Below are 19254 nucleotides of genomic sequence, written 5' to 3'. Positions count from 1 at the left end.
TGGGCTCAGGGATACTTCCAGAAACCATTGTCAGTGAACACAATCCACCGTGCCATCCGCCATTGCCAGCTGAAACTCTACAGTGCAAAGAAGAAGCCATTTCTAAGCAAGATCCACAAGCTCAGGCGTTGTCACTGGGCCAGGGATCATTTAAAATGGAGTGTGGCAAAATGGAAGACTGTTCTGTGGTCAGACGAGTCTCGATTCGAAGTTCTTTTGGAAATCTGGGACGCCATGTCATCCGGACCAAAGAGGACAAGGACAACCCAAGTTGTTATCAACGCTCAGTTCAGAAGCCTGCATCTCTGATGGTATGGGGTTGCATGAGTGCGTGTGGCATGGGCAGCTTGCATGTCTGGAAAGGCACCATCAATGCAGAAAAATATATTCAGGTTCTAGAACAACATATGCTCCCATCCAGACCTCATCTCTTTCAGGGAAGACCCTGCATTTTTCAACAAGATAATGCTAGACCACATTCTGCATCAATCACAACATCATGGCTGTGTAGGAGAAGGATCCGGGTACTGAAATGGCCAGTCTGCAGTCCAGATATATATATATATATCTATCTATCAAAATACCCGCGCCTCGCAGCGGAGAAGGAGTGTGTTAAAGAAGTAATGAAAAAGAAAAGGAAACATTTTAATAATAACGTAACATGATTGACATTGTCATGAGTGTTGCTGTCATATATATGCCTGCCTGAATAAGTCACCCTCGCTTCGCTCTTACTTTTTTACCGTTCATTTAATCATGGCTAGTGGCTGAACAATTACAAAATGGAAGGAGGATTACACTGAGTATGGCTTTACCAAAACAATTATTGATGGCGAATCGATTATTCATAAAGCTTGAATTGGTGATCTGTTTTTCTGTCTTAACCTCATATTTTTTCATACTTCTTCTCAAACCAAGGGGGAGCGAGGGTAAAATGAATCGAGAAGAAAAGAAAACATTTTAAAAATAACGTAACACGATTGTCAATGTAAAATTTTGTAAGTAGTGCCTGGAGGATTCAGTGTGGAGAAACTCTAGAGACAGCGTGTGTATTAACTTGTGGATTTTTCTGTGAATATTTGGTGGCAGTGTGACAAAGTTGCTTCGGAAGACGGCGTTAGCCGCGGAGCTCAGCTCAGAGCGAAATGAGGTGAATGGGAGGGTAGATGATGACGTGACTCCCCCACCAGCCTTAACTGTCAATCCCCCCACAAACACAGTGTCTCTGAATTTGCATAAGCACAGCCTTTGACCAGCAATTTGAACTTAGTTAGAAAGTGATCAAAACTGTCGTTTATACCCTGCGTCCTCTCATTAAACTTGTATCCCGCATTAGCCGTGGGCATGACAAACGCCAGCAGCAGCCTGTCTATGAACTTAATTTAAACTTTAGTTTTACACCATGCTTTGTTTCTGAAGTAGCTGCAGGCATGAATATGCTTGTACAGTATGTGTCACTCGCTCGCTTCTTATTGTTTCGCTGCCTTCTCAATTGTATAATGCATGTTTTCTTCAGCGCTTTTTGGAGCTCTTACTGGTTTTCTACGTAATGCGTTGACAGTCAGTTCACGTGATTACGTGGGAGGTGTGATGATGTCAGACGAAACTCCGCCCCCCACGGCCATCGAGCTCAACTCCATTACCTTATATGGAGAAAAATAGCTTCCATTTATGACCATTACTCGTAGAATTTCGAAATGAAACCTGCCCAACTTTTGTAAGTAAGCTGTAAGGAATGAGCCTGCCAAATTTCAGCCTACACGGGAAATTGGAGAATTAGTGATGAGTCAGTGAGTCAGTCAGTGAGGGCTTTGCCTTTTAATAGTATAGATTAGCTAAAGTGATATTCAAGCAAAGTGATCAGGACCAGTCCCTAACATTTTCCATGTGACTTACATTTGTTCGCCTAGCTGAACTCGCCACTTGTACCCACCTTCCTCCACCTCTGGAGACACACTTGGATTTTCCCAGTACAACCACCATATTCTTGTTTTATAAAGTCAGGTTGCACCCCTCTTCAGGTGTAGACAATAAGTTAACAGTTATTATGAGATATGGACTAGTAAAGCAAATAAATGAGATGAAACAAGTGTGACCATTTGGATTTGTTTTTTTCATATATCACAACTAGTTAAGTTTTATAGTACCAGCTCTGAAATAAAAATATACATGCAGGTTTTGGGAGTGTGAGATTGAGTCAAACCAACTATCTGTCATTTAATGGATTAACAGCGGTGGTAAATAAAAGCAGAGACAAGTTACCCATGGCTTATATTCAAAAACAATCAAAGTGACTGAGACCCAGATTTTCAGGTGTAAGTACAAAGATGAATGATGAATTATTGAGCTTCAGACCAGTCCTGCTGTAAAGCTAATAATGTTTCCACAGACGTAAATTGTAACAAATGTTGAATTACTTGTGAGATACCTGGAAAATTGTCTTTACAGGCCTTTTAAAATAATGGGTGACTGAGACAATTTTTATTTAAATATTATTTATATGCTAATGTTTCAATGTACAGATGCAAAATATCTCACAACATTTAATGCCACTAAGATACTTGTGGATAAGCTTGATCTTGGTTACAAAAGAAATTTAGTTCAAGTAGCAAAAACAAAATGTAATAAATTTAGCTGTGTCACACACGCGTGCTTAGGGGTCAACTAAAGGGCTTGAATAAAAGTAATTCCATGCCTGACCAGGGGGTGGCGAAGTGCACTGATTCTCTCTCTCTCAATTTCTTGCAGACCACTATTGGGAAGACCCACCCGGTTCCGGGACAACTAATGACATCACTGCTGGTTCCAGCCCTGATGACATCTCTTCCTTTATTTGCATTTAAAGGCTGCCATTTTAAGGCAGCAAGTCAGTTCTATTTTGGACTCAGTCGTGTGAACATGTCTGTTCTATTTGATTGATTTTGCAGCCGGGAAATATTATACGGGTGGCTGCCCTAAACCTTTCCAATGTCTCTTTGTCGTTCTTGGTACACCAATTTGATAACCATACTGTATATCAGCTATTTTAAAATGTATGCTAAACGTAGGGGTTTTGAACAACTCCTAATAAAAAATTAAAACAGGCCTCAATGATTGTAATGACCCCGTATTTGCAGTATATCGTGGTTCAAAGGCCTACGGCTGGTCAGTTCCTTGACAACACTCAAGTTAGGAAACTATCTCAACCTGGCTACCATCTACTGCACTATATCACTCCTTAGCTGTGCTTCAAGGCCTTTGAAATATGTGTTGTCAGTATAACATCACTGACTATTGAAAGTCTTCTCTCATTAGGTTAAGCCATGTTCTACATAAGATGTTAAGTTAATGCCTTAATCACATTCACAGTGAATGGCTTCCAACAACAGCTGAAGACAAGGACAGTGTTCCTGGACTTGATGACGGCCTGTTCACGCAGTGTCGTGTATTGTTCGAAATCAGCAATGTTCTCATTCAATGGACACGTGAGTCCACTGCAGTATCTCTATAAAACTGTTGCTTCAGAGTCAACATGGCTGGTCACATGGACTTTTGCAGGTGGATGCTGCATTGGTGGTCAAAGTGGATCCCCACTCTCTATGTATGGTGCTTTGAGTAGCGAGAAAACCTCTATGCTGTATAAATGTAATTATTAGTATTCAAAAGCATGCAACCAAAACAGTAACCAAAAATACAAATGAGAAGCAGTCTGCACACAGTGAAAACATGCTTACTGGCACCTCTCAAGGTATTACTGCATACATTGGTCCATAGTCACTACTTCATGCTGCTGTTGATCAGCCCTTACCAAAATGGTTGATATACAACTATATTAGCCCACGTAACTGAATGAAGCACTCTCTTCTGTCATTCCTCAATATTTTTAACATTCAAAGTCTTAGTTCTGTCAACCAGTATTGTCAGATTCAAAAGATATTGGGCGGTGTATGGCTAGTCTGCACATTTGCAGATTCAGATATAGTACTCTTTCGCCGAGGTGCAGTTCAGTTAATGTTACATTCTGTCAACAACTGCTTACTGTACAAGACTGAAGAACTCAAAATCTCAAGAATCAATGAGGCAGTGTGCATGGCTAGCACATCCCCCAAATCTTTCCCAAGAATCAATGCAGCAGTGTTCCCATTTAAGTGTCTGTCACTAGAATACCACATCTTTCAGTCTCCAGCATAATATTTATTGTAAATGAAATCTGCTACCACAGTAAATACTAGGCTTAAACATGTTTTGATGAATATCCACTAAAATAAATGTTCTTTGCTGATCTTACCTGCATTCCAGACATTGTGAGACAGATCTAGAAGTTAGTTTCCCCTCACACTTCAGTCACAGATCACCTGATAACATCAGAGCTGTGGGAGACACAGATTTAAAATTTGTAAAAAAAAAAATAAAATGAGAAATGCAAGTCTTTTAATATATTCAAATTTCTCTTTTGACTAACTTCAGAGGTTTCTCAGAAAACCTACAATTAAAGTTGAATTTACTTTAAAATCTAGACTATATGGAATATACGAAAGCTTCCAAATTTTTCAGTTTCATAAAAAAAAAAAAAAATTAAGAAATTAAAGTCCACATTACACTGCCCCATTTTTTCCAGCAACTTTTAGTTGTGTAGCATACTACTAAGACATATTTTCTCTGGGGGTCTCAAGTCTACAATGGGGTCTTCTCCAAATGAATTGTACTTGAAACACCTCCTGTAGGTGCCCTTTATAGTAAAGACAATCTGAAGCTTACACTTGCTTCTCTGAGTAAAAGCACATGTTTAAAAAAATTAAATACAATGAATAAAACATGATATTCTTCTTATCCTACCTTTTCCTAGGATTAACATTTTTACAAATGAATTAATTAAATGCTGTATTTAAAAAAATGCAATATTTGTGAACTAGGAAGTTTCACAGAGGAGACTTCCTCATTCACTAAAAATAGGTTTCCCAGTCTCCAAAAAAATTATTTTGCCACAAATGTGATTAAATAACAGTTTTATATTTTTCTTGATCATTGTAACAATTCAAGATGCATGTAGTGGAATTCATCATTCAAAGAAAATGAAAAGAGTAGGAAATGAGAAGTTGCCTACAAGTATCCATGTTTTTATCAAAAGCCTAATACTACCCACCTTCTGCAGCTAATTCATGAGGAAATGTATAAACACAACAGGCCACTCTAAAGAGAACACTGAATAGATGATTGCAGTCAGTCTGCCGATTAAAATTAGAACTCAGCAAATGATGCGGAAACTAGCAGATACATCAGTATCTTTAAAGCAGAATTTCATAGTGAACACTAGTGCAAAGTTCTTAACAAATTTTTAATAAAATAAGGACAAGAAATAAAAAAAAAAAACACTTAAAACTACACATCTCAAGGCAACAGAAAACCACTTTGTACAGTCATTCTGTTTTCAATATTGTCCTACAGAAAGAAAAAACAGACACATCAAACACCAGCCCAAATGGAGTATGTTCCCCTAACTAACTGTTGCTAAAAAAGTTGTTGGATGCTAAATTTAGCTTCATACTCGCTCTCTATCTTCCCTTTTTAATTTAGTAAATGTAAACAAACAGGAAGTGAAAAAAAATGAAGACTTATGAATATTTTCCGATATCTAAGTCTGAGAAGAGAAAGAGAGACAGAAAAAAAAAACAAAAAAAAAACACACCCAACCCACACGTTTGTTTCCGTTTTAGGCAGGAGTTTACTCCAGAGATGCTATGCTGCAGCTGCAAACTTAATCAGATTTCATGTACAGATTACATGCATGAAGAAGGTTCAGCTTGCTTCCAAACGTCTGTAGCCTCAACTCCTTATTTCTACAGCACCCACAGCAGAACTTAGAGCAGCAATTTTTTTTTTTTGCAAACCTAACTCTCCTCATCTTTTAACTATTTATTGTTCATATGTGCTATTTAATAGCTGAGTGACAATTACTGTCTGTTCCTTAGCTAAAATGGAGGAAGCTGGTAGACCATCAAGAAGAAAAGAATAAAAGGTGGCAAGGAAAGAAAGCCCTACTGTAGTAGATGCACAATAAACAAATAAAGCATCCCTCACTTTGAGCTAGAATGGAGAATGAGGATTGGTTAAGGAGCACAAGTCAGTGTTAGTCAGTGCTTATCAGTCAATTGTCCCCTTGCCTGTCTTTTGTATTATGTAATAAATTGCCAAGTTACCATTTGTAAGCACCTGCCACTAATCCTTTGGCCTGTCCATAATTGGTTAGCCCTTACTTTGGATAAGAAGCCTAAATATCTCATTCAGCCACATTGTAAAGAACTGTTGAAGATATGAAACTGATCTTTTCTTATAAGTACTTAGAGGTTAGCTGCATTAAAAGCAAATAACCTGAACAGTTCACCTGCAAACAAATTTAATACATAAAAGAGTCTCATTGAAGTAAAAAATGAAAAAAAAAAAATAGCAAGTTTCCAATTAACGAAAATAAAATTAATTTCAACACCAGTAATTCTCATTTTAATCTATGTTGCCAGCTCATTTCATCAGCAGAAACATTTACTGCACAAATCTGTGTGTATGAAAGCCCTGTAAATGTGTCTATTATATGAGTAAACAGGGTTTATTTAAAAGAGAAAAAAGGGAAAAATCATACTAGGGTTAAATTAATCAGATGAACAAGACGTTTAACTTCCCTATACTGTTCTGTAAGCAACATTACAAAATGCTTCGAGTAAGTCAAGTAACTTTATTGGCTGAAATAGATCAAGATGGCTTCATTTTGATGGAAAATGTAATTATTTGGACAAGCTGTAATTTCTATCCACATATAAAAAATGACTAGAACACTAATACAATTTGTAATTTGAAAAGTGTATTCTATAGAAGTTAATAAATACTGGTTTAATTAATACAAAGCACATTTTTGTTAAACATGAAAAGTCCATTTTCATTTTTATTTTAAATTGGAACAATGTGAATGATGCATAGATTTTTTATTCATGCCATACATACCAATGGTGAAAACAGAGACAGCATTGAGAAAGTAAACCTGAGAATTAGTGATGGGTGAACTTCAGTGAATTTGCTTCACCATGAGTTTGATGAAATCAAGGAAATGTTAGGGAACAATGCACTGAAGTCAATGGGGAAGGAGGAAGTGAGCTAGTTTTGAGTGGATTATAATGCTTTTAAGTGTCCCTAAAGCCTAGAGAAACATTTGCTGACTATGGTGGTCCAAATATTACGGCCAAAAATGTTACCTGAGGTGTGAGGACCACTACACAACCCTGCCTCAAAAAACAAAAGACACCGACAGAATGATAATCACAAACAAAATACAAAAAAAATGATATAGAATATCATTATATAGACATACATACTGTATAGAAATGTTATGAAGCCCACATAGCTCCAGAGTTCTCACAACGATAGTAGCACAAACCGATGTTCAAGTCCTGGTGGCTATACCCCCAATTAACTTGAAAGCCATGCACCAGGTCTATATAAGGAAGAACGGACTAAATACATACGCAATTGTGCCGAATCAAACACTTAAACCATGTAAAACATTAAAAATGATAGTTTCACTACTATTTACATGATGCTTATAATCTTTTCGATGGGAGAAATACAATCTGTCTGTGCTGATTCTTCACACTTTTTTCTTCCATTAAAATGATAGAAACACCTGATAAATAGTAATAAATCTTCCATTATTACTATTATTTTACAGGGTCTCGTGTATCATTTAAGCGTGGAATATGGCTAACTGGATTTGAATTCGGCCCACATTCCCTTTGATTATACGGACACACCAGGCAGCAGCCAGAAGTCGAACGTTGGTTTGAGCTTCAGGGTACGGACAGATAACATATGCGTACCAGCACTCTCATAGAGCCTGTGATGTAAGGGATCAGTGTTATATGTTGGGAATGAGGAGGGCTTGGGGTTGTATCTGACCTGTGATGCTACACTGTGACTAGCATAACATTATTAATTCTGCAGTTAAGATGCAATGTACAATGAATAGAACATCCAAGTATTTTCATAATATTTTCATTATGGTCAGTTAATGTAATCAACGCCCTTGTTGCGTCTTTTTCTACTTGTACTGTCATAAACCTTAACATTTAACATGCTAACTGAGGCCAGTAGAGTCTGAGATGTAGCGCTTGGGTTTTTTGCAGTTTCTCTGAGCATTGCACGGCCTGACCTCGAGGTGAATTTTCTGGGACATCCACTCCTGGGAAGATTGGCAACTGTCTGGAATGTTTTTTTTACTTGTAAATAAACTTTCTCACTGTGGGATGATGGACTTCAAATTGTTTGGAAATGGACTTATAACCCTTCCCAGACTGATGGGCAGCAACAATTGCTTCTCTAAGATCATTGCTGATGTCTTTCCTCCTTGGTATTGTGTTAACAAACACCTGAATGCTCCAGAGCAGCAAACTGCCAAAACATCTACTTTTATAGAGGTGGTCACACTTACTGATGATCAGTCAATCAAGTACATTTGATTAGCAGCATCTGGCTGCTACTTACCCTCTTAATACCTATGGAAACAGTATGGGTGTACTTAATTTTGCACACACTGCGTCATGGCTTAGTTTTTGTTAAATAGATATTGACATGGTATAATATGTCATGTGTTTTTGTGCATCTGAGGATGTATTTACCTAATTTTAAGACCTGCTAAGGACCAGGTGATTTTTTTAATATGTCCTGATATATAAAACCTTAGAATTGAAGGAGGGTGTACTTTCTGTTTCACATGACTGTATGCATGATAAACACACGTACAACATGCATCATGATCTGTTCTTTGTGCAATAATGAATACAAGTGTTGTTTTTCCTTATATAAAACAGCCAAAACCAAGAGAAGGACAGAAAGAGAGAGAGAGAGAGAATACACGCAGTGGAAACTCAAATCTAATTAGTGGTGATATAGAACAAAAATAGAAAAAATAATATGTGATTTGAGATTTGTTTTGATGCACATCTACAGTGGTGTGAAAAACTATTTGCCCCCTTCCTGATTTCTTATTCTTTTGCATGTTTGTCACACAAAATGTTTCTGATCATCGAACACATTTAACCAATAGTCAAATATAACACAAGTAAACACAAAATGCAGTTTTTAAATAATGGTTTTTATTATTTAGGGAGAAAAAAAATCCAAACCTACATGGCCCAAAAAATAACCTAACTGTGGTGTATCACACCTGAGTTCAATTTCCGTAGCCACCCCCAGGCCTGATTACTGCCACACCTGTTTCAATCAAGAAATCACTTAAATAGGAGCTGCCTGACACAGAGAAGTAGACCAAAAGCACCTCAAAAGCTAGACATCATGCCAAGATCCAAAGAAATTCAGGAATAAATGAGAACAGAAGTAATTGAGATCTATCAGTCTGGTAAAGGTTATAAAGCCATTTCTAAAGCTTTGGGACTCCAGCGAACCACAGTGAGAGCCATTATCCACAAATGGCAAAAACATGGAACAGTGGTGAACCTTCCCAGGAGTGGCCGGCCGACCAAAATTACCCAATGAGCGCAGAGACGACTCATCCAAGAGGTCACAAAGACCCCAGGACAACGTCTAAAGAACTGCAGGCCTCACTTGCCTCAATTAAGGTCAGTGTTCACGACTCCACCATAAGAAAGAGACTGAGCAAAAACGGCCTGCATGGCAGATTTCCAAGACGCAAACCACTATTAAGCAAAACATTAGGGCTCGTCTCAATTTTGCTAAGAAACATCTCAATGATTGCAAAGACTTTTGGAAAAATACCTTGTGGAATGATGAGACAAAAGTTGAACTTTTTGGAAGGCAAATGACCCTTTACATCTGGCGTAAAAGGAACACAGCATTTCAGAAAAAGAACATCATACCAACAGTAAAATATGGTGGTGGTAGTGTGATGGTCTGGGGTTGTTTTGCTGCTTCAGGACCTGGAAGGCTTGCTGTGATAGATGGAACCATGAATTCTACTGTCTACCAAAAATCCTGAAGGAGAATGTCCGGCCATCTGTTCATCAACTCAAGCTGAAGCGATCTTGGGTGCTGCAACAGGACAATGACCCAAAACACACCAGCAAATCCACCTCTGAATGGCTGAAGAAAAACAAAATGAAGACTTTGGAGTGGCCTAGTCAAAGTGCTGACCTGAATCCAATTGAGATGCTATGGCATGACCTTAAAAAGGTGGTTCATGCTAGAAAACCCTCAAATAAAGCTGAATTACAACAATTCTGCAAAGATGAGAGGGCCAAAATTCCTCCAGAGCGCTGTAAAAGACTCATTGCAAGTTATCGCAAATGCTTAATTGCAGTTATTGCTGCTAAGGGTGGCCCAACCAGTTATTAGGTTCAGGGGGCAATTACTTTTTCACACAGGGCCATGTAGGTTTGGATTTTTTTTCTCCCTAATTAATAAAAACCATCATTTAAAAACTGCATTTTGTGTTTACTTGTGTTATATTTGACTAATGGTTAAATGTGTTTGATGATCAGAAAAATTTTGTGTGACAAACATGCAAAAGAATATGAAATCAGGAAGGGGGCAAATAGTTTTTCATACCACTGTATTAATTAAATTGTTACATTTTAATAAAAAAAGGTGTTTCCATTGCTAATATCTCGTGTTATTATTGTTGGAAAATATACCGCTTTCTGGACTCTGTATAGAAAATGTTTATATACATGTCTATACAGAGCCGATCTTCAACCTTTAACATGCTTTGAGAACAAAGCGAGATATAAAGAATATCATATTTTGGTTCAAAATAATTACAATATCAATTTAAGTCCATTATCATAGCCATAGTTGGGTGCATCAGTGGTATGCAGGAGAATGATTACAGGATAGTAGTGAAGGACTTTGTTGAATGGTGCAAATTGAACCACCTGCACCTCAACATCACTAAGACAAAGGAGATAATTGTAGACTTCGGGAGGATCAAGTCCACTCTGCCCCCCATTCTCAATGATGGTGAATATATGGAGGGGGTGATGACATAAAAACACCTCAGGGTGCATCTGAATGACAGGCTTGAGTGGCGTACCAACACAGAGGCTACTCTGACCCTTCTACTATGCAGATGGCCCCTAATTCCTGAGGAGGCTGAGGTCATTTGGTGTATGCAGGACACTTACTGTACATGTTTTCTACCAGTCTGTACTGGCCAGTGTAGTTTTCTATGTGGTAATATTCTGTGGAAATGGCATTAGTAAATTTGATGCCCAAAGACTAAATAAATGGGTTAAAAAGGCTGGTTCAATTCTGGGGAGTAGGCTGGACTCATGGGAGGAAGTCATAGAATAGAGGTCGCTCAAGAAACTGCTCACTATTCTGGACAATGACTCTCATCCTCTGTATGAGGTTTTAGCTAAACTTCTATGCTGGCCAGACATTCACGTATGCCAAACCCTTATCTGAAGTACAAGGCAAAATTAATGCTGCACCATTTAATGTATTAATTGAAGAACATTATCAGTTAGCTTCTTCTTTGCTGAAAAACAGGAAACAACAAGTGTCGTTAGTTGAGTTTTTAAAGCTAATTAGTGACGCTATGAGTATTGGATTTAAAACTAATCCTAGTTCCATATCTAGCTTCAGTCATGTTAAGAAGACACCATTTCATTGTCAGCACCTGTTTGTGAAACATAGGTGCTGTATCCGATTCTGAACTGTTGATCCAAGCTCAAATAAAAGCTGCTTGCACATCTATTCATCTTCTTTTGTATATTCAAATTTATATAGACCATTGCTCTGCCTAGAGTTCTTTATTTATGCTTTTATTTTTTCACATTTGGATTACAATAAAGTGCTTTATAATGGTATTCTTCTTGTCCCAGAAATTTCATTTGGTTCAAAATTCAGCAGCTTGCTTACTGACACACCTGATTGCTAAAGAGTATTTATTACTCTAGCAGTGTCTTGTTTGGACTCGCTCACTTTTTAAAATCTTAATGTTGACTTAGAAGGCTTTATATCCTAATTTACCAGCCTGTTTAGTGGATTTCATTAGTCTGTATATGCCAAGTAGAAATCTTTGTTCTGCAGAGTTTTGCCTGTCCCAACTTACAGGCTGTGCTTTTACTTATTTTGCTCCAAATCACTGTTGCTCTATGAATTATTCAACCAGACAAACTCAATTATTTGGCTTATTTAAATTTACACTAAAGACTTCCTTGTTTCTCCTGAATTTCTGGGCTATTGACATACTTAGTGAATTTATTATTATCTTGTTTTATACTATTACATGTAGAATTTGTTCTTGACTTTTCTGTTTTATGCACTTTTTTCATTGTAATTATTTATGTTTATATATTTATATGTGTAAAATGCCTGAGATACTTTCAAGTAAAGGAGCACTCCAAATCCTTGGAAGGCATGTAAGAAGTATATTTGTATGGTATGGGAGCAAGTGGAATGCAGGCTCTCGTTTTGAGTAATTACTGTAGTTAAGATTAGAGGAGTTCAGTGTTCTCAGGGTCAAGCAATAGCAGAGTCTATTTCTGGAGACCAATGTATGAGCACCTTGAAAACAGTTCGAATTAATGAAGGTAGCTTTAAAACTATGAAAAATGTGTAGAAAGGAGGGAGAGATTCGGAGAATTAAAGCCTAGATATTCTGATGAGAACATTAATCTCACAACAGCAAATATCACAAACCTGACAAAGTGACTTGCTGGCACAACTAATTTTAAAAGTATGCTGCTTTAAAGAGTTTTTTTAAAATAAAACATCCTCTATATTATAGGTTTTCACTAATTCATATAACATTGTTATAATGTTTGAATTTTACTTTCAAATATTGATTTTATCGAGTATTTATTTTTTAGTTACTAAACAGAAAACTTCACTGGACAATTAGTACTTGCACGTGCTGAGCGAAATCAACCAGTCCATGATGCTCACATCATTCTCTGTAAATCCTATGCTGAAACCCCCAAATCCAATTTGTTCTGATATTGGGGAAAACCTTCTCTCCTCTGCTACAAATGAAATTCAGGCCTTGCGGACATTAATATGCCTACTTGTTAAGCGATCACCTTTCACCACTTCATCTTTAGTTAGCGATCATATCGGCATGATAGCTTAGGTAATCTACACATTTTTTATTAGCAATAGCACAACATTTAAGTGTACTAGTTGTAGTATATTTAAAGATAAAGGTGTTCAAGGATCAAATATGCATGCTTTACAAATTATTTCACGTTTATCATGGCTTCTAAAAGGAAAACCCAACCAACTACAGTACTAGGGTTCAGACAATTACTGGCTTTGTTAAGCAGCAAGCAACAGGTTCATTTAATGTAAATGTTCTCACTCAGCACCTCCTTGGACATGCAGCATGTGAAATATTATGCTATGCAGCTGCACATATGTGTATGTATAGACACTTAAATACAGTATGATCTCTCCCAGAATTGTTTATTGATTTGCATAATTGTTTTCAGTGCAGGACATCTGTGAATTCATCAGCTCAGGATGGCGAGAAAGACTGATAGAGAATGAAAGACTGTAGCTGTTGCTTTGACTGCAGTTATCACTCACTCCCTTATCTGCCAGCACTACTGGGAGTGTGATGAGGTGGGTTTTGATGTAAAGCAGAAGTAGTTAATCAACAGATGAAATGTACCCGTTTGCAGGATTTGTGTGTTCATATCCATGTACAAGACATGTTAACAAGACAGTAAGCTGATGGAAATGGTACTTTATTGGAAAAAAACAAACCAAAAAAAAAAAAATCAATAGATCTTTTTGCCGAATTTTGTGATAGTGAAACATTTTCTGTGGGATTGTTGGCTAGAGAATTCACAATTTTGCAGGAAATTTGCCATGAAAGCTTAAACGCTCTGATCTCTACTATTCCATCCATCCATCCATTTTCTAACCCTCAGAATCCGAATACAGGGTCACGGGGGTCTGCTGGAGCCAATCCCAGCCAACACAGGGCACAAGGCAGGAACCAATCCCGGGCAGGGTGCCAACCCACCGCAGTCTCTACTATTCCCCTGTTACTAAATGTTAACATTTTCTCAGCACAGCAGCAAAAAAGTTCTGTGCTCTCAGAAGTACTGTTTTCTTTTTAATCCTTATTTCATAGTTGAATATTTGAAATACTTGAGGAGAACATGCTTGGAAAGTACTGGGAAAACAAATACAATGGCCTTGGTTATTCTCTATATCAACAGATGAACTTATTTCCTGTAGTATTACTAGTAAATTTAAACTTTTGACTTAAAACCTCCAGTATGTAGGCCACTTTCACATGACCACACATTATTCCATTATTAAACAAATAAATTCTGCATTTGGCCTTCACACCAAAAACTGGAAGAACACCTTGTTTTATAAAAAAGTTTCATAAAATTATCAGACAACCACATGCATTATTTTTTGTAAAATCTCCTCATCCTCAAAAAACCCTTTATAGCATAGTACTGCAGTAGCTGTGACTATCATGCTTTAACTTTATAAATCAGCAAAGAAGGTGAAATCAAAAATATCATATTTGTTGTTGAACACACTGAAAATTATTTTTTTAACAGTCAATTCATTTCGAACACTACACCTCACAATGTTTCACAAAGGAATTTACATTACATCACAAAATGTTTCTATTGGAAAGTAAAAATCTAGTGCAACATTCTCACTCGTCTACAACTGCATTAAGCAGTTGAGAAAAATGACAGGACGGATAAAACAACTGATCCAAACTACACAGAGACAGTATGAGTTGTACAGTGATGTTTAGGTATGATTGGAATCTTACTTTAAATCATGGTTTCATCTTTTCATGGTTTGCATCTTTTACAGCAAGCAGTAAGCTACTGATGTTCTGAGCATCATTTGTTAGTAAGTAGAAAAATGTATCCTCTTTAATAAAACCCCTGTGTGCGTCCAGGTGTCCGTGTGTTTGTCTTCTGGTGAAGTGCGCATGCGTGAGGCTCGGTGCAACATGCACGATCGGCACCGAGGACGCACACACACTGGAAGCTGGGCACACAGTGAATCGCGTAGCCGCGGGCGCGCATGATAAGCAAATAAAGGACAGCATTGCTGGGGAGACCGTGAACGCACACACACTGGAAGCTGGGCACACAGTGAATGGCATAGCTGCGGCCGCGCATGATAAGCAAATAAAGGAGAGCATTGCTGGGGAGAGTGCTGATTGGGTAGTTGCAGCCATGCACATAAAATCCATTGTTGGGGAGACGCCACACATGCTGCCCCGTGCATGTTTACTAACTAACTAACAACATGCCACCCAAAAAAAAAGGACACGTCAAGTAGGACAAAAGACACAGACACTCAAATCGTATATAAGCAACATCTCCTGGAAGAACGGTCAGCTCAACAAGTAGACATCAACAAAAGAAAGGCTGAAAGACAAAGAAAAATACGAGCAAATAGATCCATTGAAAAAAAGAAAATGAGTGTCAGAATATTCCCCGTATTGATTTGGCTCTATCATCTACTAATTTACCCTTTATCTTAAGAAGGCGACAATTTCCAGTTACATTAGCCTTCGCCATAACAATTAATAAAGCTCAAGGGCAAAGCTTAGAAAATGTTGGCATTTACTTGCCAGAACCAGTACTCAGCCACGGTCAGTTATATGTTGCATTATCAAGAGTTAGAAGTTTTCCAGATGTTGTTGTCAATGTTGTAGATGGTCCTGAACAAGGCAAACTGTTGCCAAACTCAGACAGAGTATTTACAAAAAATGTTGTCTATAATGAAATTTTATTGAAAAATTTCCTGAGGTAAAAAAATAAAAACATTTTCCTAAATATCTTCTTCAGATATTGTGTATTACAGATTGTTATAAAGTTTTACACTAAGGCAATATTAATTACTAGCCAACCCGCGGTGTACCATACGCCGCATAATCAGGCCGGTTTTTTAATGATTTTTAAGCACAGGGAGAAAATTAACATTTGAAAAATCGGTAATGTAATAAATCAGCAAGAAAAGCAACATTGTAACAATGCACAGAATGAACCAACACACAATCGTCCGTGACTGAAAACTGGTGGACCGCAATCGCGCTTTCTCCTGCCAGACGGAGGGTTGGGTGTGCATGGCGCGGAGTGTGGAACGGGAGAGGAGGAGAAGGACGTCCATTCAGCTCCCTCCGTCATGCTAGTCTGCTGATTTCTCATTCAGTATGCATTGCCCGCTCATGTGCCCACCTCCAACTCGTCACTTGAGTTGTTGGCTGCTTTTCTATATATAATCCACCTGACCACAGTAGTAGCGAGGTGGGTGTGCACAAAGGGTAGGGCCGCAACCAGTGGGAGCGTATGAGTCGCACTTAGTGGGAATTCCACGGTTTGCAGCCCGAATGGGGTTCAACGGCTTACCCGCGCCTGCGCCGGTAGACACACGCTCAATCTCATGCATAATTATTTATTGAATGCTAAACACTTCTGGAAAGACACGGTTGTCTAAAACGGGTTGGTGTGAGAATACAACAGTAAGTGAATGAAAAGATGGAACTCTGGAGAGAGCAACATATAATTGTCCGTGAGTGCATAAGATGCATGTTTGTCGCGGATGCGAATTGCTGTATGTAGCGCGTAAAACAGTTTGCTATGGTGCATGCGGTCGTGCGTCATAACCGAAAACTCGTTTTTTAAAGACTGCTTATTTCATTGTGTTTTAACCTCAGTTGTAAAGGATTGTTTTAAGGATCCCATGGGATACCCCTCGCAAACCGTTTTACATGCTGCATATGGCGACTCACCTGCGCAAGAAACATGCCTCTATGAACAGTCAAGGTGGCTCGGAGGTACATGAGGCCTCTACGACAGACGAATATAAATGACGCCGTTCTTTCTGTGTCGTCGCACCCGAGTTGGTGGGCGTGGCTCTGCGAGTTGTCGTCGTATCCAATGGTCTTGGAGTTGGTGGGCGTGGCTCCTCCCTGCGTGCACCATAGGTATCTTACTTGTCGGTGACTTAGTGAATCCACGCCCCTTCTGGCATGCTTTCCATGGGTGTCTTGCCTTAGTGAATTTTATATATATATATATATATATATATTACTGTATTGTCATATACGTTTCTATTTTATTTTTAATATTATTTTACTTTAGGCTTCTTGCAAAAATATTTTTAACAAAAAACAACAAACAGAATGAGGTCAGGATCCCTTGCCATTTAATATAGACTGTTCCTAATAATGTTTATGCAATATTGTTCTAGCACCCGTTATTGTAACGGGCTTAATGTCTAGTCTGATATACTTGGTGTAATGTTAGATAGTTTAAGGTATTGAATGTAATCAACTGTCAGCGTAGCCATCAGATCACATATCTGGAAGAAATTAATAGTTTACATTTGAGCAGAGGGCTTGCATTCTGAGAGATTAGCATTTGTAATAATAAATAAAATACGTGGGCTACAGATAAATACTTGGTGCTTGGAAAACACACCCAATTTTGAAATACATTTCCTACATTTTAAATAAAACCAACACCATGATATAGTGCCCACTTTTAAATGCTCGATGTACAATAAAAAACATTTATGAATAAAAGCAGCTTTAATAACTAGTTGTATAGATTTGTGCAAGTCCCAATAAGCGTTTACACTGGGAAGCTGCTTACTCGGAAGAATACATGTTAAAAACATGAGACAACCAAGTTAAATTAATTCACACAATTACTGGCTTGGTTCTTCACCGATTTAAATTATAGCTGTCTGGTAAATGATATGGGTATAATTTCATATTTATGTAGTCTTTAGACATGATCAGTGCTAACAAGCTATATGCAGCGTATGAAACAGATTGAGGTTCTTTAACATAAAGGCTGTTATTAAGAAATGTGCTGCTGAACCGACCAGCCTACTGCAGAAAGTCAGGTGGGGCCAGTCACTTCTAAAGCTACACAAATCCTCTGGTGCAACCTCAGATTGAGTGCCATTTGCTTGCTAACTCTGTTTACAAAATATCTTCAGTGCTGCCACCATGTTCCTTTTACCTGGTTCCTTTAAGTGAACTGCAGTACAATACTGTAGTGAATCTTATCTATAAGATGATAAGAATGAAAAGTTCTATGGCTTTCATCCACTGTATTGTCTAAGCACAGTTTTGAAATGTCTAAGTTACAACAGGGATTGTTTAAGTAGAGTATCAACACAAAATATTTTCTTGTATATCAATGGTTATAAAACTTAACCCTCGGGACCCCATGTGGTTGCAGGTTTTTGCTCCAATCAACTTCTCTTTTTAGTTGGCCTAGTTTAATTAAACAAGTTGTTTTTTTCCCCCCAATGCTTTTGGTTCAATACAAAAATTACAAAACAAGCATTCATATATGGGAATAATTTTGTATTTTTTTAAACTTGGTTGTTAAGATTTGCATTATCATCATGATTTCGTACTGCTTTCCCATGTGCTCTGGTTATTTAAGCTGTTATTTCCTTATAAGCATGCTGGTGTGTCTCATACTAAAGAAGTTGCAGCCTTTTGGCTTTCAGTGTCATTTGCGGAGGTGTCGGCTATGCTCATTACTAATTGTCATTATTAAGATAGATTGATTAAGGAAATAAACAACATAGAAAAAATTTAATTAATAGGAAAAACAATGATATTTTATTTAATGTTATTTAGTGTTATTTATCCCATGTAGTTTGTAGTGGGGGCTGAGAATAATTTTTAACTTCATGTTTTCATGGAGAAAGGACTTCAAGTTTATGATAGAATGAAACTCAATAGTAACCAGTGCTGGACAATAGCAAACAATTACAACAACATGAATGAAAAACATCATGTTACTTGACAAGTCATCCATTCCTAGGCTCACAATATGCAAAACACACATATGTTTTTCTAAAGTAATGTTCAACCACTCCAGAAAATGAAAGTAGTGCACAAACAGGAAGCCTCTTTTTGAATTGAAGACCTACCTCTCCACTTAATTCATTGGTCCCGTTTTCAAACGAAAAGAGATAAGATGACTCAATGATTGTGAACCCGGGTGGAAAAAAATCCTGCAGCCACAGGGGGTCTAAGGACTGAGTTTGAGAGCCACTGCTTTATTTGCTTAGAAAACTGGGCTACTTTATTCATTCATGATTATGGGTTTTCAGTTCTCAAGCTATAGTAATAGCAGTAACAGCAGTGATGCAGGGGTAATTACAGTATACTCAGTAACAAAGCGGTTGAGTGCAATGTAGACATTAATAGAATAAAATAGATACAGCTAGCTAATTAATGATCTTGACTTAGCCTGCTGAGTGGTATGAGGTCAAACATACTCTGTTCAT

The 19254-nt window shown here is 37.8% G+C and overlaps 1 protein-coding gene across 3 annotated transcripts in view; it reads right to left on the bottom strand.

Annotated features, from left to right (window-relative positions):
• Positions 1-19254, bottom strand: part of csk (C-terminal Src kinase) — a 167931-nt gene that overhangs the window by 39376 nt on the left and 109301 nt on the right. For all 3 annotated transcript variants that reach the window (XM_039773179.1, XM_039773180.1, XM_039773181.1), the window contains one exon: positions 4268-4349. In XM_039773179.1, coding sequence (XP_039629113.1) covers positions 4268-4282 — 15 coding nt within the window. In that variant the 5' untranslated portion in view covers positions 4283-4349. The remainder of the gene's footprint in view (positions 1-4267; positions 4350-19254) is intronic.

This window comes from Polypterus senegalus, chromosome 12 (assembly GCF_016835505.1).
Source record: "Polypterus senegalus isolate Bchr_013 chromosome 12, ASM1683550v1, whole genome shotgun sequence".
Lineage (NCBI taxonomy): Eukaryota > Metazoa > Chordata > Cladistia > Polypteriformes > Polypteridae > Polypterus > Polypterus senegalus.
This window is presented reverse-complemented; position numbering and strand designations above follow the sequence as displayed.